The sequence below is a fragment of the Tachypleus tridentatus genome, chromosome 1 (assembly GCF_004210375.1).
Source record: "Tachypleus tridentatus isolate NWPU-2018 chromosome 1, ASM421037v1, whole genome shotgun sequence".
Taxonomy (NCBI): domain Eukaryota; kingdom Metazoa; phylum Arthropoda; class Merostomata; order Xiphosura; family Limulidae; genus Tachypleus; species Tachypleus tridentatus.
Window position 1 is genome coordinate 161,219,617 of NC_134825.1, and position 26,446 is coordinate 161,246,062.

Below are 26,446 nucleotides of genomic sequence, written 5' to 3' on the forward strand. Positions count from 1 at the left end.
TAGACTTACCGCTGCACTAGCAGAGGGCAATGGTTAATGTTTTGGACCGATACCGTAAAGAGTTAGTGTGGTGTATGATGATGTCACATAGAAAATCTTCCCTCAAATACAGTGTATCGCTTTAATTATGTTTCTCACAGTTAAGTAAAAGTAACATTATATTTTCTTCGAGAAAAAATGCCTTTTTTTTAGCAGAAAGATGAAAGAAATGTCTAAAATGTGTTTATTAGTAGAAGCCATTAATGTACATTGGCTGATAAATTGCAAACATTGTTCTGTTTTTGTTGTTTTTTTCTTTCGTAGAAAGGTTTATTTAATGGCTGCTTGGTGAAGAATTTTGGTCACATCAGCGTTTACAGAAATGGTAGAACTGCCCAACATTCGATTCATTTTCCCGTAGGCTGTTGCATATCATGTAATTTTTGCACAACAGCTTTTAACACACATAATGGCGCGAATTATCAGTTTTTAGATGACGCTTTCATGGCCCAACAACCTAGTTTAACGGTTATGTGCAGAATAAAAATTATATTTATATCTGACAGTTCTTAAAGCGAAGTCAGATTTTTCAAGCCTCAATAACTGAAAGATTCAGTGGAGGCAATAGTTCTCTTATAATTATTTCAGGCAAGGTTGGTTTAAATATGTAACTACCCTCAGACGAGAATGTGTTGAGCTATTAAAAAAGAAAAGAATCCAAATAAACAACAGTCGTGAGAGTCGTGAAGAGAAAATATGCGGTTTGAATCTTCAGTTCGTATTTTTCATCACGACTATAATCAAGGTTGAAATAGTTGAATTTTACGACACGACAAGATCATACGTGTGTGGACTCGCGCCCGACACGGTGCACAACTCTTATAGAAGTAAGGTCAGAAATCCACCAGAGGGCGCTGAAATTTACTGAATAAACAATGGGTGAAATCAAGAGAATGAAGAAGATGACATATAACTGAGTGGCGATGAAGGAGTCGGTGTTTAGTTGCTGGGGGACTGAGAAATGGGGAGGGAGATATTACGCATCTTAGCGAATGTTTGTGGGGGGGGGCAAAATATTTCAAGCTTGCATCTTATATTCGTAGCTTGATGTTGGAAAGTGAAAAAATCGTGTGCTTTTCTTGTAACAAAGCCACACTAGGCTATCTGCTGAGCCAGCCGAGGGGAATCGAACCCCTGATCTTAGCGTTGAAAATCCGTAGACTTATCGCTGTACTAACGGGAGGCGAAAACCCCAATTAAAGATGGAAAATCGTGTAATATTAACAGTTTGATGATGTTGTTATTGTCATGTGAGTAAAAGTGAGCAAAGTTTATTTTACATAAACATTTTTTTACATGATAGTTGGCAGTGCAGGCTCATTAAATATTCCTTAAACCGATTCTTTTAATTTTTCATTTTATATTAACAGATATTTACTCACTATATTTAGTACTCGTTTTTTGTCGCCTATACTATTTCTGATATATTTTGTCTATTTGAAAAGCATTTGACATTTTCTGAAGGTGGCTTATTTATTAGATCTTGCTGTTTACGCAGTTTGTTGGTTTGTTTTAAAATAGCATTATTATGTGTTAAACTGATATCTTGGAAGTTTTATGCATATAGACGCTTTCTTCTATTATCCTGGTTACTTTTATTCAGGGTTTATAATGTTGAAATTGGGGGATTCGGTTCCCATGTCGGTCACAGCACAAAACTGAAGCTTCACACAAGAAAACAGACTTCTTTTTCTAACGTTCCCCGCTGGGACAGTGGTAAGTCTTCGGATTAACAACACTAATACCAGGGGCTCGATTTCCCTCGGTGGGCACCGTAGATAGCCCAATGTATTTTTTTTTGCTATAAGAAAAAAACAACAACAACACCCAAACACTTTTTAACTTTAGAATTTGTTTGAACTTTTGTTTGTCTTATAATAGATCTTGATCACTCTTTTAATTTGAAACGGTTTCCATAGTAAACGTGGTGTTTCATATTTATACAGAACAGGGACCGTGAACGGCCCAGTGACGGTCTATGGATGGCATCCTGTTGTTGCCGAAAGATAACAACAACAAAAACGCGCTCCGCACTGTGAAGCCGTGAGCACATTATTAGAGGGATAACAAAAATCCATTATTCGGTTAGAGTAGCTGTGGGTGGTGTTGACTAGCTGCCTTCCCTCTTGTTTATCGGTTCAAAATTAAGGTATGGTTAGCGAAAATAGCTGCATGATTAACTGTTGCACTTTTTACGCTCCCGCAAACGCCCCTTCCAATACGCTGTCCGACACGTTGACCACTACTAATTTTGCTCGATATTTTACACACAAAACTTACAGTACGTGTTAATTTTGGTATTATTGTAAACGACAACCCAGGGGGAATGGAACTTCATTACATTGAAAACAGAAAAAATCGGGGATATTCATTGCATGATAAAGATGTTATTATATTATGATAAAGATAAAAATAATTGATTAATTGCATAATAAATAACCCTAACGCGGTGTGTTGACGTATGTTTATTTAAAATGAGTTTTCTTAAAACCTCGCATACATGTGCAACTGACTGCATTTAATCTTTCGTTAGTAACATAATAATCGTAACGAGTATAAACATTTATGTTAAATGTAGAAAAAGTTAAAAATGACCGTAACCATAGATGGCGTGATGGTTAGGGCGCTTGACAATGTATTTGTTGCAGGCGCGAATCCCCGTCACCGCACATGCTCGCCATTTCAACCGTAAAGGCATTGTAATGTTACGATAAATCTCACTTTACACAGCCTAAAATTGGGTGGGGGTGATGATTAGCTGCCTTCCTCTATTCTTACATGTGGCCTGGCATGGCCAAGCATGTTAAGGCGTTCGACTCGTAATCCGAGGGTCGCGGGTTCGAATCCAGGTCGCATTCAAAACAAACAAACAAACATGCTCGTTTACAAACTTTAAAATTTCATAACTTTGACACCCAGCCCTTTAGTGCGGGGCGTTATAAAGTTACGGTCAATCCCACTATTCGTTGGTAAAAGAGTAGCCCAAGAGTTGGCGGTGGCTGGTGAAGCCGTGAAATGCGGTGGTATCGAACCTTCGAAACACTCTGGTAAAAACAAAGAAACAAAAAACCTATAATAGCTGAACTTGAAGAAAGCCGTGACCTGATCAAAAACACCAAATATGGCGGATCCATACAACACTCAAGGGCTATAGTTGAAGGTAAAAACCGACCTTTCTGAAATGGAGTCTCAAAGATGTTAATTGACTGACTTGTATGTCTTCTTAATAAGTGTTGTGTGTACCTCTTGGAACCAAACCTTCGCCTCACACAAAACAAGGCGTTTGATTTTAAATATTTCTCTTGTTCTTTCTGTCATTTGGGATTTAGAAAATGCACCAGCTGTTCCATCAAACATGCCCATCCTTTCAGCTGTGAGGGCGTTGTAATGTTTCTGTTAGTCTCACTTTTCATTTATAACATGGCATCCCAAGAATTGGCGGTTGGTTGTGTTGACTAACTGCCTTCAATCTAGTCTTACACTGCTAAATCAGCGACGGCTAACGCAAATAGCCCACGTGCAGCTGTGTGCAAAATTCAAACAAAACAAATTGCATCAGATACCGGATTTTTTGTGATAAGAGATATCCTTTGTGATATAAGATCTATGTCAGGTGCCTGCTATACCTCGTTCCTTTATATATACTGTATTAATATTTGTTGACATATTTAGAGATAATCTCGTACTTTGCATACAGTGTATCTACTCAAATTATTTGACAACTGAAACACTGTTCAGTGAAATATAAAATAAAATAAATGGGTACAGATAGGACTGAATTCTCAACGTCTCGCGCACGGAAGGCACGTGCTGTGAATTACGAGTCAAAGATGTGTTTGATGTATGCTGCATTATTAACTGTAATACTATATACATGAGAAGGGTACATGTTTTAAATGGTTTAATATTTTACATAATGCTGTTGTTGTATTATGTAGTTAGACATGAATGAAACGTAAACCTACAAAGGAGAATATGCAGTTGTGGTGTCTAGAATACACGAACATGGAATGAAAATAAACGGAATACATCTCTGTACACAACTTTTATGTATTTAACACCTTGTCTTTCTGGGTATTCGCCACCTTCGACTAAAATCTTGAGATTTCTTTCCTGATAGAACTCTTCATAGTCCCGGCATAGCCAGGTGGTTAGGGCGCTAGACTCATAATTTGAAGGTCGTGGGTTCGACTCCCCATCACACCAAACATGCTCTCCTTTCAGCCGTAACGATCAATCTCATTATTCGTTGGTAAAAGAGTAGCTCAAGAGTTGGCGGCAGGTGGTGATGAATAGCTGCCTTCCCTGTAGTCTTACACTGCTAAATTAGGGAGGTCTAGCGCAGATAGCCCTCGTGTAGCTTTGCGTGAAATTCAAAAAACAAACAGAACTCTTCACAATGTAATGTTATAAAAGTGATTTTTTTTTAATTACATATCAAGAAATATAAAAATTAGCTGTCTTCATTTGTCACTATTTCACTTATTTTTATTTTTCCTTACCTAATGGTATCACTTTCTTATTATTCTCTAGTCTGTCCTAAAGTATTGACAAAGTGTTGGGCCCACGACCAACAATATCGAATGTGATTTAAGGTTTTATTCCCCGTTGTTCTGTGTATATGTCTTTAAATCGCACACACTATGTGTGAGCTGTAGAGCATCGAAAACGAATCAAGTTATTGGTATTGATTGCTACTGCTAATTACCGTTGCTTGTTGTCTGGTGGGTACAGTCGTGCTTTGCATACAAATCTTTTTAAACTGCAGTTCTAACTGTCAATTTTTATATGTTTTGAATTTATATTGAGATAAAATGGTATTGCATTATTTATAGGACAGAGAAAGTTAAAAAATTAATTTAATGCGTTTCCTTGTATGTTTAAGTTACTGAAGTATTTGCTGTTGATGTCATAAATGTCGTAGTTTTACATTCGTATAAACGTAAAAGTACCACTGTACTATTAGCCAATAGGGATATTGGTTTTCCAGGTGAGCGAACACACATATACGCACAAACTAACTTGCTTATATTATTCTTTTAATTACAAAGATACAAAAAACAAATTTCCTACATAATTTTATAGTTCCAATGATTCCCTCCGTATAATAGCTTTTGTTCACCATTATTTAATTATTACAGGTTATAACCACCAGTTTAATGCATTCAAGAAACATTAATGTTACGTAATTCTTCAGAACCAAAAGTGAACATTATCGATGAGCCTTTGAAATATTCTAAACTTTAAGCATTGTGTGTTACCGCAACTATTTCTAGCAACGTATGTAAACTATGGACACATGGACGAGGGAAAGCGCGCGTCGTGTAATGAATGTGTCTGTTGCAGAAACGTTTTTGATACAAACATGGAGGCTTGCTGTAAAAGAAGAACTGACGTAAAGCAACTATTTATTTATATAACTCCGAATAGAAGACATAATCGTACGATACACTATTTTCTGTCCTATTAGCGAAAGTTTTGTTATTTCAACTTCCACATTATTTTTTCTGTTGTTCCGCTTAGATTCGTGTTGCTATATATTCTGTAGTGTCTGTTGAAACCACTGCCATCCTTCTACATACGCTGTGGTATGTATTGGAATTAGTTGAAGTTGTTTTCAAAAGAAATGAATAGGCTTGGGAGCTGTAACTTAACACGCTTATTAGGGTTAAGTTCTACAAATAAATTTTACTTTATCATTTCGTGTTGTAGATTAGGTTGATATGAGTGTTGTATCTTTTATTCATACTGGTTGGTAACAGTGATTTTTATATTTAATAAAAAGTGACGTTAAGGTCGGGTCTCAGATTTCTACTTTAGTGGATAGGCCTTGGTTATTGTAAAATTTAAGTATGTTCCATTCGTTGTTGTATATATTTAATTTCAGTTTGTTTTTTTAACCATCTGAAATCTTAAATTTCAAATATCTAAGAAATTGTGTAATAGAAGACGAATGATTACAACCCATTGGCATAGACCATCAATATTAAATTTCTACCACTGTTGTTTGAAAATAAATTGTAACCTTAAACAATCGAGTGATGTTTCCACGACAGGCTGAGCGAACGAATGGTTATACAGACTAAGAGATATGTTATCTTTTCTTTTGAAAGGACATGCTTAACGTATGAAAAGGTTACTTGCATGGAATATAGTGCTTTGGTAACAGTAGGTTCTGACGCAGGAGAGAGACACGGATTGTTTTTGTATTTACAGTAAATGTTGTCTTAAGTGTGTCGGAATCCAACAATGTTTACAGAATAACTAAAATTGGTATGTTGGAAATCTTAAATTCCGCTAATATTATAAACTGGTGAATTTCTTAAAGAGACCACCAAGCACGTGGGTAACGCATCCTTGTGTCATGGACACTTGGTAAATATTTTTCTATTTATAGTGATTTGTTTTTGTACGAAGGCTGTTCAAAAAATACGCGGACTGTTTGAATTGCGCTGCTCCAGTTGGTTCCAGGGGAATCCGCTTGGTGTCGCTAGGTTCTCACAGATCAGCTGATTACGACGCCATTTCCCGATTGCAGATATCTTCATTTGTGTATTAGCTACGCGGTTTTAAGTGAAGTGCGATTTTTTCGTTTGGCGGATTTCAGAATGAATGACCTGAAGGAGCAACGACTTGCTGTGAAATTTTGTGTTAAACTTGGAAAATCTGCGACTGAAACTTTTGCTATGCTTGACACGGCTTACGGTGATGTTGCTGTGAAGCGTACGGCATGTTTCAAGTTGCATGAACGTTTTAAGGATGGTCGACAGTCCATTGAAGATGATGAGCGTCTTGGACGTCCTTCCACGTCAACTGGCGACCCACACGTCGACAAAATCAACACCCTGGTGCGGGCAAATCGACGTCTGACTGTCAGGGAGCTTGCTGAAGAGTGTGGGTTATCAATTGAATCTTGTTACGAGATTTTGACCGAAAAATTGAAGATGCACCGCGTTGCTGCGAAATTCAGCCCTCAGAACTCGTGAGTTTTTGGCCAAACACTCAATCACTGTTCTTCCCCACCCCCCTACTCACCTGACCTTGCTCCTTGCGATTTTTTCTTGTTCCCCAGACTCAAAAGACCCTTGAAAGGAAGAAGATTTGAGACGATTCCCGAGATTAAGGCAAATGCGACGAAGGAGCTGGAGGACATTACAAAAGAAGCGTACCAGGACTTTTTCAACAAGTGGAAACACCGTTGGGATAAGTGTGTGCGTTGGGGAGGAGAGTACTTTGAAGGGGTCCCAGACCGGTAACTTCTAAGTAAAGTACATTTTGTTTTATGACGTCAGTCCGCGTATTTTTTAAACAGACCTCGTATACTACACTGGCTATAGGCTGTCTGTGATGTGTCCGTCATAGGGTTCAAACCCGGGATATTTAAGTCCTGAAAGTTTCCGTGAAGCCATCAAGAGACATATAAGTATAAAATCTCGTCAGAACTCGTTTATAATGGTTTGTCTATACGAGATTATAATGTGTCACTTGACCAAAACTCAGTCCACAAAGAAAAACGTCAGTTGACAGTGACATATACTGTTCAATATTTGTGAAGACTTTCTTACATTAATATAATTTCATTGTTCACTTTTATACATTTACAATAACAGGACGTTTGTATCGTAGACCATCTTTTTAAACCTACACCAAAACTATTTGAACCTTTTACCTTTTTTAGAAACCTACAACGAGCTTGCAGCTTTCGTTTTCTTGCGCGTATATAGCGTTCATAATCTTTCATAATGTAACAACAACTTATTTGCAACATTAAGTGTCAATTTGGTGTATATTATCTTCGTACGAACTAATAGACAGGTTATTATATTAAAAGCTGCGGCAGCTTTTTCTCCCTATGATATTAATATAAAAGAAAGCCAGTGGAGACGCTCAGTGACTTGTGATGGTCTATGGATGTTAGTCGTATCAAAAGCATGCGTCGTGAAACCTACATAAGTTTGTTTGTTTTGAATTTCGCGCAAAGCTACACGAGTGTGATCTGCGCTAGCCGTCCATAATTTAGTAGTGTAAGACTAGAAGGAAGGCAACCGGTTATCATCACCCACCGCCAACTCTTGGGCTACTCTTTTACCAACGAATAGTAAGGTTGACCGTAACATTATAATGCCCGCACGGCTGAAAGGGCGAGCATGTTTGGTGCAACGGGGATTCGGACCCACGACCCTCGGATTACGAGTCGAACGCCTTAACCCACCTGGCTATGCCGGCCGATATCATAAGACGAAGAAAAAAATAAACTAGTAATTCATAGAATTCTTCAAGGTTAAGCCTACTTATATGTTCACTGTATTTAAGTTATTAATGTTCAGCACAGTTTTTAAGTCATGCATGACTTACAATGCCTTGCATATCCAGCATGTTTAGTAAAAGTAACGTGATGTATAGTTTCTTGTGATCTTTTCCCTTATCTTGTAGCGTAAACCTACAGCAACAATGGTTCGCAGTAACTGTTTTCTATGTGTGTATTGTTAATGAAAAAGAATGATGCGATAACTGTTGTAACCTTGTTTTACTAGTATGTATATATGTAAGTTATATTACTTTTTGTAGCACGTGCCTGCATTCTACGAGCTTTTCTGAATAGTTTCTATATACAGCGGAATAATTTCAGTTACTTTTTGTTTTAATTCCCTGTGAAGCACAGCATATCCTGAAAAGTAAACAAACACCAGTTTGTTTAATTTGATCAACATAAGCAGTAAACTGCTTTAGAAATATGGGTATTGTCTGAGTGCTTAGGGCCAGGGAATAGAGGTTTATATTGCCTAAAGGATAATGTAATTCGCTTTACCGATTTTATATCGGCTCGAGGAATAGCTCCGATTTGTTTTTTTTTTTTTTTTTTTAATTCAAGTATGAAATCTTAGTTCATTGTCCCGCCATCTCTTGATTGATTTGAAATATAATTGCAGTTTTGGACTCAATTTCACTTTGAGGGTTAAGTTAGTGGAGGTCTAGATCAGTAATAAAATTGAGTCTGGAATACTTTCGACCCACGTTTAATATTACTGGCGCATAAAGATATAGCTAATAAAAAGGGAAAAACGGCCTCGTACATTTATTTACTCTAGTACGTCTAAAATAATTTCAAGTGCCACAGCTGTTGAGGATTTCCTCTTGTTTTATGTTACATAAAATTCACTTTTTTATATATATATATATAACGTCTCGTTAGCGTTTCCGGTGATATAGCTTATTCCGAGTGGACATGAGTGGGAGAATGTTTGGATATAAGCACAAAGCTACACAAATGGCTATCTGTGCTCTACCAACCACGGGTATTGAAACACGGATTCTAGCGGTGTGAGACCACAGACATACTGCTGTTCCACTGGGGAGCGCATCGTGTAGATGGGCATGATCATGCTTAACATTTTTCTCTATCATAGAAAAAAAATATTACTGTAGACGTCCATTTAAGATTAACATAATCAACTTCCAACAGTTATTTTTGTAAGATACTGTGATAACATGTGTTCTTTTTTTTTAATTGTATGCAGTTGTAATGGCACTCTTCCGTGCTAATTGTTTGTTACGTTATCAGCGATATGGTAAAAGTTTGTCAGATATGAAAGTGAGGCCGTGGTTGGTTGTTTCACTAGAACATTAGCAAGCATCTTGTGTTCCGCATTTCGTGTCCTATTACCGTATAATCGCGATTTTTACTGTGGTCGCGTTATAAGAGTGTCAGTTAAATCCTGCTATACTATTACAATAGTCCAAGAGCGAATGTCCGAAACGTTTTCGTTTTTTCTTCGTACAGGTTTAAGAATTTACTCTAATGATCGTACTAATTGAATATGCTCGCACGCGTATATATTTATATGTACATATGTGTGTTTATTGGTATATATATATATATGTATGTGCGTTAAAATTATCATTGTATATTATATTGTTTACCATACACCTTTCACAATAGCATAATTTTAATTGAAGTCATTAATACGCTGGTTGTGCTTACAAAAGTTAATACGTTTATTTTTTTTCCTGTAGGGAACTATTTCATGTGTAGCTTCCATTTTTGTTTAATGGTGTCGTAGCCAGCAAGCAACTCGACGAGCCTGTGATATCCGCGCTTTTCTTTATTTTCGTACGACATTCACGCTAGTGTGGACTTTGCAGTCAAGCACATCTGTGGTGCGTGAAAGCCATTATCTGGCGAGCTAGTTTTTGCAGATTATCAGTGATTAAATAGTTTTATGATAAGAGGATAGTTTCCTGGATTCAGAAGCTTTCTCGGGAATTTAGTTTTACGTATTAGGTATATATATCCCAGTCAGCTATATGTGACTTCAAATTGCGTTGAGTGTTAACAGTAAGGATAACTTCGACTCCAGTGTTAAGTAATAAACAATTACGGCATGTTTTGTTATCGATTGTTGTATTAAAGGTAAATGAACCTGTCTGAAATGCATTTAGTGGTTGATCGCTTTGTATGTTAGAGTATGCAGGATTCGTTTGTTCAATGGTTTGTTAACTGAATTTCGTGTCAGTAGAAGAATTGTTGAAAGATATGACAGTCATTTCTGTACATTTATTTACCTTCGAAATGATGGGAGATCACGTTTATCCGAGTTCCATAAAGCGCGTTTTGAGACAATATTAGCTATTAATGTGCATGAACGGACCCAAAAAAGTTATTTGTGTTGATACTCGTGACAAACTTTGTCGGGCTTAACTATTCTGAATCGACAGTATTGTGACACTAAGCCTAAGACAACAGGTTTTTATTGGACATAACGATGCAGCAAGTAATGTAACCTTCACTATCGAAGTAATCTTTCATGTCTGTGTTTCCTCCTCCGTAAGGTTTCGTGATTCTTATCCTGAAGGATAAAAATAAGATATGTAATGTATTTCCTGTTTATACACAAAGCATGAAACCAAACGTAACGTGTCCATATTCTTTCAAGGATATCGTACCAAATCACCTTGTACGCGATTCTTTGAAACAGTGAATAAATTTAAACCAAGCCTAGTCGTCAAATTTGTCTTTTAATTGTTAACGAAAACATTTTTATTTTCCAGGGAAAGTTCAATACAATTCAAAAACCGCTTGAAACGTTTTTGTTTTCTATTCTTTTTAATTGAGCAAACCGTGTAGAACCTCAATAAGAACAACTATTAGAAATATAAAACAAAGGGAAGAAATGCAGTGCAAGTTGTTAAAGGCTCGTATTTTGATAGACTGTGATATTTCCGTACTGAAAAAGATAATAGACAAACAAGATACTGATCTTCAGTGGCGTTTTAAAGTTTATATCGTATCAAAAAGTTCCATCTACAGCTTCGATAGCGCGTGAAATTTAACGGACTTCCAGTTTTCAAAACAACGTATAATATTGAAAACTAACTTTCATGAAAACGCTTGATAATCTTGTCACAAACAGTACCTCAAAAAAAAGTCAAAATAAAATACAAAATCCCCTGGTGTCACTTTCCTTTCTCCAAAATAAAATACAAAATCCCCTGGTGTCACTTTCCTTTCTCAAAAAGCTGCTTGAATGACGATCAAACGTAACCGGTGAAATACAGAAACAAATGTTTTTTGTTTCATTTTGAAATTTCGTGGTGTTTTTTTTTTTTAGCTCTTTATCCGCAGTAAGGAAATGAATGTTACACGTGGTTTTCTCTAGTGAAATGGATGTTAAATCAGAGCGCAAGTGATACCTATATCACTTCACCGAAGTATTTTCCCTCTTTCGAAACTAACTTCAGCTTAAACGTAATGAGTTACAAGCGTATTTGTGTGCGTGTTTGTGCAATTGAAAGATATGTAAAACTGTGTGACAGATGTGCTAAAAAATTACTTGGACTGCGCATGCGCACGCTATTCTTGAATTGTTTCTTGAAGCATTGTGTGAAATCCGAAATTGTTAAAGAGGAGAGTGGAAACATTCCACAGTTTTTCGTCATTTCGTGTTTAAGAAAGTAAAAACTTTTAAATAGTTCTTTTGTTGTTGTTGTTTTTTTTTACCGGAGCTGTTTCAGATACGTTATTAAATATACTACCTCCCCTACCCAAACACGATGTAGGGTTGGGCGTGGTCATGTGTGTAGTGTTCGTACTGTGAATCTGGTTCGTGGCTATATGGCGCTGAAATGCGCTTCGCACGCTTTAAGGCCGTGACTCAAGAGTTGGTGATAGGTGCTGTTAACTGGCTACTTTCCCTCTAGTCCGACCCGGCATGGCCAGGTGGTTAAGGCACTCGACTCGTAATCCGAGGGTCACGGGTTCGAATCCCCGTCACACCAAACATGCTCGCCCTTTCAGCCGTGGGGGCGTTATAATGTTATGATCAATTCCACTATTCGTTGGTAAAAGAGTAGCCCAAGAGTTGACGGTGGGTGGTGATGACTAGCTGCCTTCCCTCTAGTTTTACACTCTAAGTTAGGGACAGCTAGCAGAGATAGCCCTTGAGTAGCTTTGCGCAAAATTCAAAACAAACCAACCCCTCTAGTCCAGTGGTTCTCAACCTTTTTATAGCTCAGGCCTACTTTGTATACATAGATGACCTATAGTCGCGGCATATTAAATGTTTTAGTGCTAAGAACATCTGACTTATTATATTAGTTTGTCCGCGATTGTCTACCTCTGGGAAAATGACAAATCTGCGGGTTTGCAGCGCTAAACTCTGGGGTTCCATTTCCCACAGTGGCCTCAGCAGATAATCCAATATGGATTTGCTCTGAAACAAACAACCTTTTCTAGATTTTTTATCAGTTCTGATAACCCAGTTTAGTCTGTAAGGTCAGTTATGGATGATTATACACGGATAGTCCTTTGAGTAAATGTAACCTAAAACGTTTTTTAACACAATTCTCTGTTATCTGTCTTACATTCCGGCGATACTTTAGATGTAATCTATCTTTCTTCCACATCGAGTTCAATTCCCCGCGATTAAAAGGAGACATATAGCTTATTGTGTAGATTTATAGTTCAAAAAACAACAACAAACAAACAAAAAACACAAACAGTTCCACATTGAGGATACGTTAGATCATTGAATATTTTAAGGCAATAATAGTCGATTTTTGTGATTCAATTTTAACAAATATAACTTTGAAACCGTCAAAACCTTTTCTGCCCCGCTCTGAAAGTTTACTATCGCACTGAAATTTAAAAAACGCCCACTAAAGGGTATTAACGCACAAGTTTGGAAACTGCATTACGTATACTACTAATCTAGTGCCCCAGTTCCACACCGAGGATGCTTTACGTATCGTAACCTACAACCTTTCTTCTACATCGAGGATGTTTTTGATACAAGATTAATAAAAATTATTAATTTTAAAAAGGAGGGAATAGAGATCATCAAAACAAAATTACAGAAAAAGTGGAATTAAAATGTAAAGATTGTATCTACAACTAGAGATTCTAACATTCCTACAACTAGGGATTCTAACATTCCTACAACTGGGGATTCTAACATGCCTACAACTGGGGATTCTAACATGCCTACAACTGGGGATTCTAACATGCCTACAACTAGGGATTCTAACAAAGTAAACAAACACGTCGAGAAAAAAGTGTCTACATCATTTTATCAAACTACAAATAACAATTTTGACTTCATGTCTACAGTAATTATCAATTTTAGTGGAATCATAATAGGTGTTTGTAGCTCGAGAACATAATGTAGACAATATTTGGCCTTTGACACTTTGAATAAGTTTAGTATGGTAATAATAAAATGCAAAGTAAATAACAAACGTACAACAAAGAATGCACACATGTACTGGTATGCAACTACAGCAAACAAAATATAGAATCGTTCTCGAAGGACCCTCTTGAAGGCAAAAATTGTATCGTCACAAAATTAATGACCAGCCTCCATCAATGTTACAGTCTAATGTATCAAAAGCCGAGCAGTAACAAAGTAATCTTATCAGATCGGAATAATGTTTTTTCTAAGATTGTACACCATAGATTAATGCAACTTAAACAGGCTTAGTAACACGCTGACCGTGTTAGGTCTGTGTGGCATGTGTACATGTTCTTTAACAGCCTGCTGTGCACAAGTGTATGCTAGAATAAGGCGACACAAATAGTGCGTGTAAAACAGACAACAGTGACACATTTAGCGTAAGTTGCCAATCATCAATAACATTTGTAACCGCCGACTTAACACCAACTATTTAAAAATAGCAATAATTGTATAAAATAGTGCTGTTTGCAGTAGTAGTACATTCTGAATACACCCTCACGATTTCAGCTAAATGTAAGAAACAGTAGAAACAAGCAGCAGTATTGTTTGAGTAGGGAAGTCTACTGTGGTAATTATCCACTGTTAAAAACTTGCTGAAATATAGTCATGAAAACCCACGTAAAGAGAGCAAACTCCAGTAACGATGAACAGTGACGACTCAATTAATGATGTACAACAGCAAAATCGGGAAGTTTTCACGTGGCAGTTTCCAATTAACAATCCTACGAAAAGACGTTTCTAGTCCTGATTTCTCCAAGCCCGTTCCCCTGGCTGTGGTTTCGCTAGATAGTAGATAGGAACAGTGGGAATCTCGTTAATCCATTCATTAATGGATTTAAATGGCAATTTCATTTAAATACAAAATTATTAGCCTAATATTAATAACCTTTCAAGTTACTCTGGGGCCTATTAGGCCCCACTTTTCGTAGGAGTGATAATGCGCTAGAAAATGCATCACTTGCAGTTTCCAAGTGACGCACACTCTACGAAAACACTAGATTTGTTGACGGCGAAAAGTGAAGAACTCAGAAAATTTTACAGCAGGACAAAAGTAAAGAGATCGTTTTAAATTTTAAAATACTCCCAGTTTTTCAAAAAATCTTCTGCAGTCCAACACTACGGTAGAAATCGTTTGGAATATTTTTGTAGTGGAGTCGTAAGAGGGTTTTATATATTTAGTAAACTGTCAACGGTAGATCTTCAACCTTGTTTGCATAGTTTATCTTTGTGATCCATATTTGTAGATTTTAAATTGTCAATTTTAAATTAGTTTATGTGTTGGCTTTGTTGATGCACAGCAATGGGCAAATATATGCCTGGAGTAAGATACAACCCCCACCAAGTGTGTATAATATTCTGCAGGAGAAAAGGACTTTTCAAATAAAACAAATAGGTCTGAAACATCACTTTAAATGAAGCTTTACCTCTTTTTAAGTCATTTATTAACCGAACGAGGTGGCTTTGTGCCTGAAGTTTTGTGTAAACATGCGTTTAACACGCATAGAGTACAAAAGCAGCCATTCATAACAGCATTGCATCTATTATGTATCTGTAACTGGGTATAGTTAAATCACCCTTCAATGAATAATAGTAAACATTTAAATAGGTCATGGATATTCGCAGTGCTTTGTATAGAATATCTGTCTCGATTTTTGTGCAAAATACCCAGCTAATTTTATGGTAAGCTTGTGAAACAGAAATAATAATATTAATGATATGAACAAATGGGCAAATTTTGATTTTGTCTAACAATTTTGAAATCGTTTACTTTTGTTTATTATCAGTGTTTGGATGGTCTTAAATTATTAAAAACGAAGGTTTGCAGTGTTTTCTCAAGAATATGTCCGCTTTATAAGTTGTTTTTTCCCCGAATGTTCCCGTTACGTTAGTTTTGAGTACATTTCTATGCGATCCCCTTGTGAACCACTATCGTTACTATAGTAACTTACTACCTCTGATCTACACAGGAGATGAATTATATATTATAAGATACTACCTCTATTTCATTTCGAGGATGTCTTAGTTATATTAATCTAGTACCTCCTTTTCTACACGGTTCGAATCCCCCTCGCACCAAACATGCTCGCTCTTTCAGCCGTGCGGGCGTTATGATGTGACGGTCAATCCCATTATTCTTTGATAAAAGAGTACCCCAACAGTTGGCGGTGGGTAGTGGTAACTAGCTGCCTTTTCTCTGGTCTTGCACTTCTAAATTAAGGACGGCTAGCGCAAATAGCTCTCGTGTAACTTTACGCAAAATTCAAAACAAACAAACAAACAAACCTTTTCTACACAAGTGATACTTTATGTGTACTAATCTACCGTATATCTCTCACCACAGGAATACTTTTAATTTATTATCCTAATCCTTCCATTAATCGTTACCCCTTTAAGTAAGAAATTGAATCACTCCTCACGAATGACAAATATTCGAACTTGCTTTACGCAACTGATCATTTCAGAAACGAGGCCTTGTTTAACATTGATTTTCATAAGAAGCCATTATTTTAGCGAATGAAAAACTAGTATTTCGTTTACGCTCATCTTGAGTATCAACATTATCCGATAAAAAGTTTTCTCTATATTTTTTATGAAAGATAAACTGGAAAAATTACAGCATTGTTGCATGAATAACCTAAAACAAAGAATCCTCTTTAGGTTAATCTTATTATGTAGCTTTGAAATGTATTTTGATTAATCGTTGATTTCACTATAGTTAATGTCATGAAACGTGATCGTTTCATCTTTTATTACCATTATTTATTTATCTGACTTTTTTTATGCCGAAATACAGTGATTGTCTCCAGTAACCCAGTAAGCTTATTTTACCTTAGTACAAAGTAAGCTTATTTTACTTTAGTACAAAGCCACATGGGCTATATGCTGCGTCCACAATGTGGAATGGGACCCTTGGTTTTAGCGTTGTAAGTACGTAAACTTGTCGTCGTCCCACCGGCGGACTTTCCAATAAGAGAGTACAGAGTTTATGTATCTTAACTATTATTTTGGTTTATCTTGACTGAAAATTTTGAAAATGTTTGGAATCCTGAAACTTGTGTGGATTACAATTATTGTAATTAACTGAATTTATTTCAAAAGCTTTTACGAGGTTAAATAAAGAAATTTAAACAGTATTCGTCTGTTAATATTGACGGAATCGTCTTTTTAGGTGACAAGCACGAGCAAAACCATAGCCGTAGCTAAAGGTTTAAATGAAATCTTTGAAGTGTTTTAACCGAAATAAAAACATAAATATGTAAAGGTTTCATAATTTCCTTACATAAAAACAACCTTCGGTTAATGTCTTCGTTATTTTCTATTAGTTGAAACACGGTAGAAACACTTTCGTAAAATATTTTAAATAAACGATCTATGGGAAAATATTTTAAGTTCGTTTTGTTATCTAATTGTAAACTGTACTGATTATGGTTCCATAGAACCTATTGCTCTAACCCTTTCTCTCAGATACCTCATGCTGTCTGGGTGAACGAAGGTTTACATGGTATATATTCAGATTGCCTGCAGTATTGTTGTATTTGCTACATCTTACGTCAGTATGTACGAGTGATATTATTTTATCTTGACAAATTTTTAAAGACGTTTTTTTCTTTATCATTCAACAGCTGTGAAAAGAAAATCAATATTTGTTTAATATTATAAGCATTTTGAGTATTGTATTGTGCTGATAAGGACAGAGTGTTTTCTCGAACAAATTAGTAAAATTAATTAAATTAATTAAACCAAAATTTTTTGGTTGACGTATGCAAACTCATTTTTCGTATTGAAAATTGTAGAACCCATTTGTTGTATTCATGCTAAGTTTTCTTTTTGTAACTAGCTTCCAGAAGGGTCGGAACTGACGCTAGCTGAGCTCCGCGAGATGGCAGCACGCCAACAGCAACAGATTGAGGCTCAGCAACAGCTCCTGGTGGCTAAGGAACAACGTCTTAAGTTTTTGAAACAGCAAGAGGTGCGACACCACCATGGAGCCCAAACAACAGAAGGGGATCGGTTGCGATATTTGCGTGAAAGGGTGGAAGGTCAAGAGCAGAAACTCCGCCGGTTGAGGGCGCTGCGAAACCAGGTAGACCAACAGCGAGTGAACAATGGTAACCTAGGTACGGTTTACTGTTTGTTATTTGTTACGTCACTTTATTTTTTCTTTCATCAGTGACATAATTTTGCATTTGCATGAGAATATTTTGTCTTATATTTCAGCTATCAAACTTCAGAAGAAAGTCGTTTTCAATACTAAAAATATTTTTCTAAACTAGTTATTATCTATTTGAGTGTGTGTATAAGACCTGTTAGTTTTATTTTTGGAAGGGTGTGTATGTGTGCGTATATATATTATTTAAATTTTTTTCTTGTTTATAAACCCTGAAACAATTCAGGTAAAGTTTGCATGGCTTGTATTTTTTAATTTTGGCTAGGAAATACTTGGAAACATTTTACTACTTGTCTAATATCGTGTAAACTTAAAAATAGGCCTGCATTTTATCTATCATGCTTATAATTGCTGACACTTAAAATATTTTACTATGGCGTGATCACATTGGATGAACGTTGCTCTGTATTCTGGTTCTTTGTTTTCAAGAGACTGTAATTTGGTTAATAGCTTCATCATCTAATCCAGTCACGGATGTTAAGTCATCTTTCTATAGGCGTGTGTGCTGGACAGGTGAACTCTCAGTTGCTCATCCATTGAAGTTTATTATTGTGTGTAAAGTTATTCTTGATTTATAAACAAGCTCTCAGTTCAAAAGTCATCCCTTTTTACACTTAGTTCACTACATTCGTAGCACTACAAATGTCTGAAAGGGTCAGGTTTTTGTAATATTGAAAAAAACCAGAAAAGTTAAAAGCACTTTTTTATTACAATTCTAACAACGTAAGGGGGCGTCAGAGCTTTCAGTGTTGTTGTTGATTCATTAATTTTGAAAAGGTCACAGTGCACACAAAGTAATTACAGTGAAGGGGTGGGGGGTATAGTGGAGGTAAGATGATGATGGTAAAGGAAAAGATGGACAGCAATCCAATGATTATTTTAAGGTTCGTGGTGTCTATAGCAAATATCATTATACACATGTCAGTATGTTTCAGGTCGCACGTTAATAATGGTAGGGTTCACAGTGGATGTATGGTAATATATACAATAAATAGGACGTGGTAGCTTCACAGTGGATGTATGGTAATACATATACAGTAAGTAGGACATGTGGTCGGTTCATAGCGGATGTATGGTAATACATACAGTAAGTAGGATGTGTGGTAGATTCATAGCGGATGTATGGTAATACATATACAGTAAGTAGGACATGTGGTCGGTTCATAGCGGATGTATGGTAATACATACAGTAAGTAGAATACGAAGAAATTCCATAGAAGGAAAATATAACGTTTTTTGAAGGAGTTTCTTTTTGTTATATTTATAGAAGCACGAATATTGAACGTGGCATAAAAATAATTAGAAAATATAGCTCGAACCATTACTACTTAGTATTTAGATTACGTTTCAGTCTTTATAATTCTGTCAAGAGATAGGAAAAAAGAAAATGGCTCCAGATGAATTCATACCAGTTATTTTTCAGGTTCACGGAATACCCAGTTGATAATTGTATTTTATTAAATTATAGCAGTCGCTTACTCTGAAAATGGAAGAATGGTTATTTTGAGATACTTTAGATGAGCTAGGCTGAAAAGAAAAAAGCTTAACCAATACAGCTACACATGAGCGTTCAAGGTAATAAGTACATTATTAATAACCCATAGGAATCTCGGTGTACATTCCAGAAAACTCCCTACTCTAACCTGTTAAAACAACTCAACGAAGTATAACAATATAGTCATGACTAGGTGATTTGCACAGGAGTAAGGAGTGTCTCAGAAAGTCGTGCTCCCTGTACAAGCTTCTATGGTGTTTCAGTAGGCCAGTGAGATTCCTCCTAACTTTAAGCACGTTAATGCGAGTATTCCGAATGACTTCCCTAAGAATGAGAATCATGCTTCAAATGAGTTTTGAACTTTAGAAAGAAGAAGAAATAGCGAAATTAGTTTCAGTCGAGAAGTGGAATATACAAGCGAAAACCAAAGCATTATGAACAATCCAGTAGACAACTAAATTGTTCAAAACGAATAACGTGGAACTAATATCTAAGATCACGTTCATATCGATACGGTGGCCAAGGAAACTAAAATGTTGTCTGCAACAACCTAATAAATAATGAACTTTGGCAAGGCTCAGTAGTACTTTCTGAATTTATAATGATTAAAATGGAAATGGAAGGCTAAGCTTTGGTTTGAGAAACTGTGATGTGTGTGTTTTCGTATAGCAAAGCCATATCGGACTATCTACTGTATCCACCGAGGGAAACTGAACCCTTAATTATAGCATTGTAAATCCGAAGACTTACTGGTATTTCACCGGGGAACTATAAGCTCTGCCCAGCAGGTATCGAAACCCGGTTTATAGCGGTGTGAGTCTGCAGACATACCACTGTATCATTAGGGGTAGATACTGTGGTACAAAATACGCCCCCCCCTTCAGTGGCTCAGTGGTATGTTTACAGACCTACAACGCCAAAAACCGGGTTTTGATACCCGTGGTGGGCAGAGCACAGATAACCCATTGTGTAGCTTTGTGTTTAATTCAAAACAACAAGAAAATACGTTTGAGAAGTATCTTCATTACCACTTCCCTAACTTTTGAATGGATAAAAAGCATTGTTTTCCATACGAACCTATTGCTTCACCAAGGAAAAGGGTAAAAGATAAACCCCAACTATTTATATTCGTCTCAAGATAAACAGGAAGAGAAATATCGCAGGTTCAGTTTCGTCAGCCATCAGAATCAGATTAGGTTTACTAAGGACTATCCACATAATTGTTCTCTTATTAAATAACAAACTAATTACCGCAAGTGGCTGTGGTTTAAAGATATTTTTTTGGAGTGAAGAATTGTTGGAATGTAGCTAGTTTACAACATCTGTTGCCAACTCTTGGAGTACGATTGCCTGACCGAATAGTGGGATTTTACCGGGGAAATTTTACGGTAACGAGATACGAACCACGAATATTTTGATTCACAATCCGAGTACGCAAACTAGTTGATTATACCTCTCCTTCTCCTACAACTCTGGCGTCCTTTGTGTTCTATCTCCTATCTCCTCTTCTGTTGGGTTTGCATTGCTTCTGTGATGTGTGTTTTTTGGCATTGTCATAGTTTATTTTAGCCCATAACTACACATTAGACTTTGTCCACCATAGGAAATTGAACCCCAGCTTTTAATGCTGTAAGTTCGTAAACTTACTGTTGACCCAGTGAAGGACTTTTTATAGTGTCAGAGGTTTCAAATTACATGGCGTAATTTCTGAAATTTGGATAAAATGTTCCAGTTGATTACACTTTTACAGTAAAACACGAGTACTATATGACATAACATTTACGTCATTTTCTTATTTACGGTTGTTTTAATTTTTAATGGTGTTGTAGTTTTAGCTAATTAAATTTGATTATAGTATCTTACCGTTCTAAGTTTTCGTGGTTTAGGTGATTAGTGCTGCATTAATTAAATATTAATCTTCTTCATATATCTAACACACAAACACACAGAAATAATTAACGTAAATTGTCAAAATAAACATAGCAAAAGTTGTGTTATTTCTAAATGTAGATTCAATTCCACCAGATTATATTTCAAGAATGAGTTGTCAATTTATTCAAAGCTTTTGGAAATCATTCGGGTTCCTTTTTAACAAAAGTTTGGGAAGGTAGCTAGTCATCTCCTCTTACCGCCAACTCTTGAGCCACTCTTTTACCAACGAATAGTGGGATTGACCGTCACATTATAACACTCCCACGGCTAAAAGGGCGACCATGTTTGGTGTGACGGGGATTCGAACCCACGACCCTCAGGTTACGAGTTGAGCGCCCTAACCGACCATGCTGGGCCATATCCCAGGTGAAAAATGTCTTAACTTCCGTTTTTTTGCAGTTATGGAGTTAAATGGGCTACATGTATAAAACGTGTTAACTTCCTCAGTTTATCGAGAAGTTTCCTCAGTATATATATATATATACACATCATTGCAAGACGCTTTTCAGTTTGTTCGGGTTCTAAACCTGCACTCCTACACTCTGCCCTCCGCAAGGATCGAGTTACTAATTTCAGGGGAGCCGGCATGGCCAGGTGGTTAAGGCACTTGACTCGTAACCTGAGGGTTTCGGGTTCGAATCCGTCTCACACCAAACATGCTCACCCTTTCAACCATGGAGGCGCTATAATGTAACGATCAGCCCAACTATTCGTTAGTAAAAGAATAGCCCAAGAGTTGGCGGTGAGTGGTAATGACTAGCTGCCTTCCCTGCTAAATTAAGGATGATTAGTGCAGATAACCCTTAAGTAGCTTTGCGCGAAATTTAAAACAAACCAACCCCTCTAGTCCAGTGGTTCTCAACCTTTTTATAGCTCAGGCCCAATTTGTATACATAGATGACTTATAGTCACGGCATATTAAATGTTTTAGTGCTAAGAACATCTGACTTACTATATTAGTTTGGCCGCGAAAGTCTAAAACCTTTATATATATTTATATACATTTATTGCAGTATTAGCAAGAGCGATTAGCGATACATGCTAACTGATTGATCGACAGACTCATTATTTCATTTAGTAAACTCCAATCTTTCTACTCTTGTATAGGTTCTAGTTTCGTAACTTTCTCAACCACTGTAACATTCAAGTAAGGTACTAACATTGTATTGGGTTGTCATTGTTTTTTATTATTATTAACAATGGTTTAAAATGCTAGACCTATACTGAAGGTCGCCATTTGCCCATATTCTTGAAAATATATTTGTTGTCTAACAATATTTTCCACAATTATTTAAAAAGATTATCTGTACATTTCCTTCTTGGCGAATGAATTACTAATGTTGACTGTATAACACCACATGGTCGTCATTCTTTATTGGTCTTAAGTTAGCCAGTGACCTCACACAGATCTTCTGTAGATCAAATAAATTGATAACTAAGTAATAAAAACAAGTTATTTTGTTTTTGTTTTACTATCGCTGATAAAGGTAATAAACTTTTTATTTACAACAATATTTACAATATTCACTAAACGATAAACCTAATTAATCTTATCTGATTTGATAACGATTTGATTTGATTTCGTAAACAGTTTTTATTGTCATGTGTTTTTTTATATATCAGTGAGTAGTGTTATCCCGTAAATTGAGTATTATGCAATAAAAGAGTCGATGCGTACTTTGCAGCCATTGGCTGTGGTGCAACGTAATTACAGACGCCTGAACAGGAAATAAGTTTGGGGGCATGTTGAGGGTATCGTCTATCGCACACCTATAACATACATCACGAAGCTAAAGACCAGGATGACGGACACCATCGCCACTGTAACTGTTGACATGTTGCAGCGAACATGGCCTGAAATCGAATATCGGTTAGACGCGCCGAGAGCCACTAATGGAACACGCTTAAACATTTACTGACGTATCAGTAAAAACTGTTTGATTTGAGCTACAGATATTGTAAACTGTATCGTTGTATTTCTTTGGTTTGATTATTAAATTTTAATATAGGACCATCCTGTATGTTCCTGGGTCTAGGTATTCTACGTTAAATAACATAATTAAAGATGTGAATCTATAAGAATGATGCAAAATACCTGTTGGAAAAGAGAATTAACAATATCGAACCCTACATTTGGATGAAATTTTTGTTCATAAAGACTAAAAAATTTAATTTTGTCTACAACTATAGAACGTTGGCCAAAGAGAATATTATCACAGAAATGCCTTACCTTTAATTGTAGTCATAGTCACGTGGCAACGGGTGATCTAGAAATTCTGGAATTTTTTATATGGAAAATATTATAAAACTTAGATACTAAAATAAGCGCTGTATCGCTACAAGAAAAAAATTGACGCTACATTTCAGTCGAGAACTTCAAGATGAATATTTATAACTTCCAATATTGGTAAAAAATACTAAAGCGTTTCTCGTATATTATTTTACAGGAAATAACTAATAGCTACGTTTTATAGATGCAGAAAAAGAACAACAGCTATAATTAAAATATTTGTTACGTGGATAATTATTCAATTTAACTGACTCTATATATTTATCTCAAACTACGTGACTGACACAGTTGAAAAAGGGGGGAATCCAAAAGGCTTCTTTAACTCCACAGAAATTACAGAAGTGTGGATTTTGAAGTGAATTTATTATCCTGACAAATTAGTTCTACGAACATCAGAATATCATTCAAGTAATTTTCAATTGTACAGGGTGTTCGAAAGGTCACTGTGCAGTTTTCAAAGCAGCGATAACAGCATTCATTCAGTCTATTTCAAGCCAGCAACTGATAGCGGTGTTTAGAAACAAAATAGAAGGATCTAGGCTTGTATTGATGACAACGGGGCTCACTTTCAACATTGTTTATAATTGTCATTCCTATTTACCACCTGTATTCTATATTGAAACATGTCTGTTAATAAATATATAAGTGCACAGTGACTTTCCGAACACCCTGTATTTTAAACTTGGTAAACTTCTGTCTGTATAATCCCCCTTTTGTACAGCGGTGAGTCTACAGACTTGCAACGCTAAAATCAGTGGTTCGATTCCTCTTGCTGCACTTAGCAGGTAGCCTAATGTGGTTTTGCTATAAGAAAAACACACAGTGTCTGTATAATCACGGATAAAACTGTATTATATTTGAAAATCTGATGATTCCTTATAAGATACTCGGTCGGGAAATTCAAAACCACTTGAAGCAAACATCGCTTCTCAATTCTGCTCAATATCACTAAAGCTCATTACAAAATGAATATAATTTTTATTTCAGTTTTTAGCCTATAATATTATTATTTACATATTTCAATGAATAAAACGAAAAGTATAAATTATTAAGATATGTTGGGGTTTGTGAAATCTTTCTCGTAGCCCTAACGTTGCAAATGGATTTCTAGTTTGTTGGAGTTTAAATAATTTTTCGTCCGGTTTTAATATAAAATAAAATATATGTTGGTGTTTTCACCAAAATTACCACTTGAAAACAATATATTTTCAAATATAACCCGTTCCGTGTGTTTTCTCATAGCAAAGCCACACCGGGCTATCTGCTGAGCTCACCGAGGGGAACTGAAACCCTGATTTTAGCGTTGTAGATCCGAAGACGTACCGCTGTTCTAGCGTGGGGCAACCCGTTCCGCAATGTATTTGTGGTTATATATCCATATGGTATTAATCAAATTGCAACGGAGTTGCCCCACAAAGTTTCATGTCTTATAATGCTAAAATTTTAGGCTCGATTCCTACCGTGAACACAGCGCAAGTAATTCACTGTTTAACTCTGTACTAAAGCTAACAAACAAATACAACGAATGTTTATTTAGCAGTATGCCCAACTATTTGATGCGTATCTTTGTTATGTTTGGTTCGATTTGTTTTGAATTTCGCGCAAAGCTACACGAAGGAAGCTAGTCATCACCACCCACCGCCAACTCTTGGGCTACTCTTTTACCAACGAATAGTAGGATTGACCGTCATATTATAACGTTCCCAAGGCTGAAAGGGCGAGCATGTTTGGTGCGACCGGGATTCGAACCTGCGACCCTCAGATTAGGAGTCGCACACCTTCACCACCTGGCCATGCCGGGCCCGCTTTGTTATGTTATTTTTTTTTTAAATTCATTTGGCTCCATAATAGAAGTTTGTTTTCATTTTTAAGGTGGTTTCTAAACCATTTCTCGTTGAGTTTAAAAGTGATGGAAATACCACATCATGTGATATGTGACACGAGTGAACTGTGTCATTAGCTTCAGCAAAAAGAGCATATTTTTTTATCGTAACGTAATATTAAATTTCTATTTTGATGACTCAAAGCCATCAAAACAGGCCACGTGTTATGCAATGTCAGTATAGCATTGAACCTCATCTGACACAACTTAGGATTAATGTAGCTAGAGTCCACTGTAAGACTTGTGTTAGAATATCGTAATGTAGGTCACGCCCAAGTAACAGCCTTTTCTGTGAGTTTTGGCAAGCGTGAGGTTTTAGCGATGTTTGAACCTAAAGTAAACAGGTAATGGGTCAGAATAAATTCTTAGCCAGCAGAGAAATACTCGTGTAAAGAAGCTGTACTTTTTATTTATGTGACGCATTTGGGAATTACTATTTTCTAGATCCCATTGTTTTGTTTGACAGTATTTTTTTGTCCTTATGGTACATAGACTAATGTAACTTGTTGATGAAGTTTATATTCAACTTATTAACGTTACGTAGAACCCAGACTTGGTCTCGTCATTGGAATTAGAAAAGAATTATACAAATTTGAGTTGTCATTGTTTCATAGTTTATCAACTGTTAGAACAGGGTAGATTTTGATTGTTATTGTTTCGTAATATTTAACATATTGTTAGGAAGAACGGGGTCAATGTCGATATTGTTTCGTAGTGTTTAACATATTGTTAGGAAGAACGGGGTCAACGTCGGTATTGTTTCGTAGGATTTAAGATATTGTTAGGAAGAACAGGAACAATGTCGGTATTGTTTCGTAGTGTTTAACAGTTGTTAGGAAGAACAGGGTTAATTTCGGTTAACTCTGATTCACAGTCATAGTGTTAAATTTGTATTACCTTGGAAGTACAT

At 36.3% G+C, this 26,446-nt stretch overlaps 1 protein-coding gene across 9 annotated transcripts in view; it reads left to right on the forward strand.

Annotated features, from left to right (window-relative positions):
• The window catches only part of LOC143229181 (apoptosis-stimulating of p53 protein 1-like), a 183,316-nt gene that overhangs the window by 125,471 nt on the left and 31,399 nt on the right, over positions 1-26,446 (forward strand). For all 9 annotated transcript variants that reach the window (XM_076461128.1, XM_076461142.1, XM_076461150.1 and 6 more), the window contains one exon: positions 17,608-17,887. In XM_076461128.1, the coding sequence (XP_076317243.1) occupies positions 17,608-17,887 (280 nt within the window). The remainder of the gene's footprint in view (positions 1-17,607; positions 17,888-26,446) is intronic.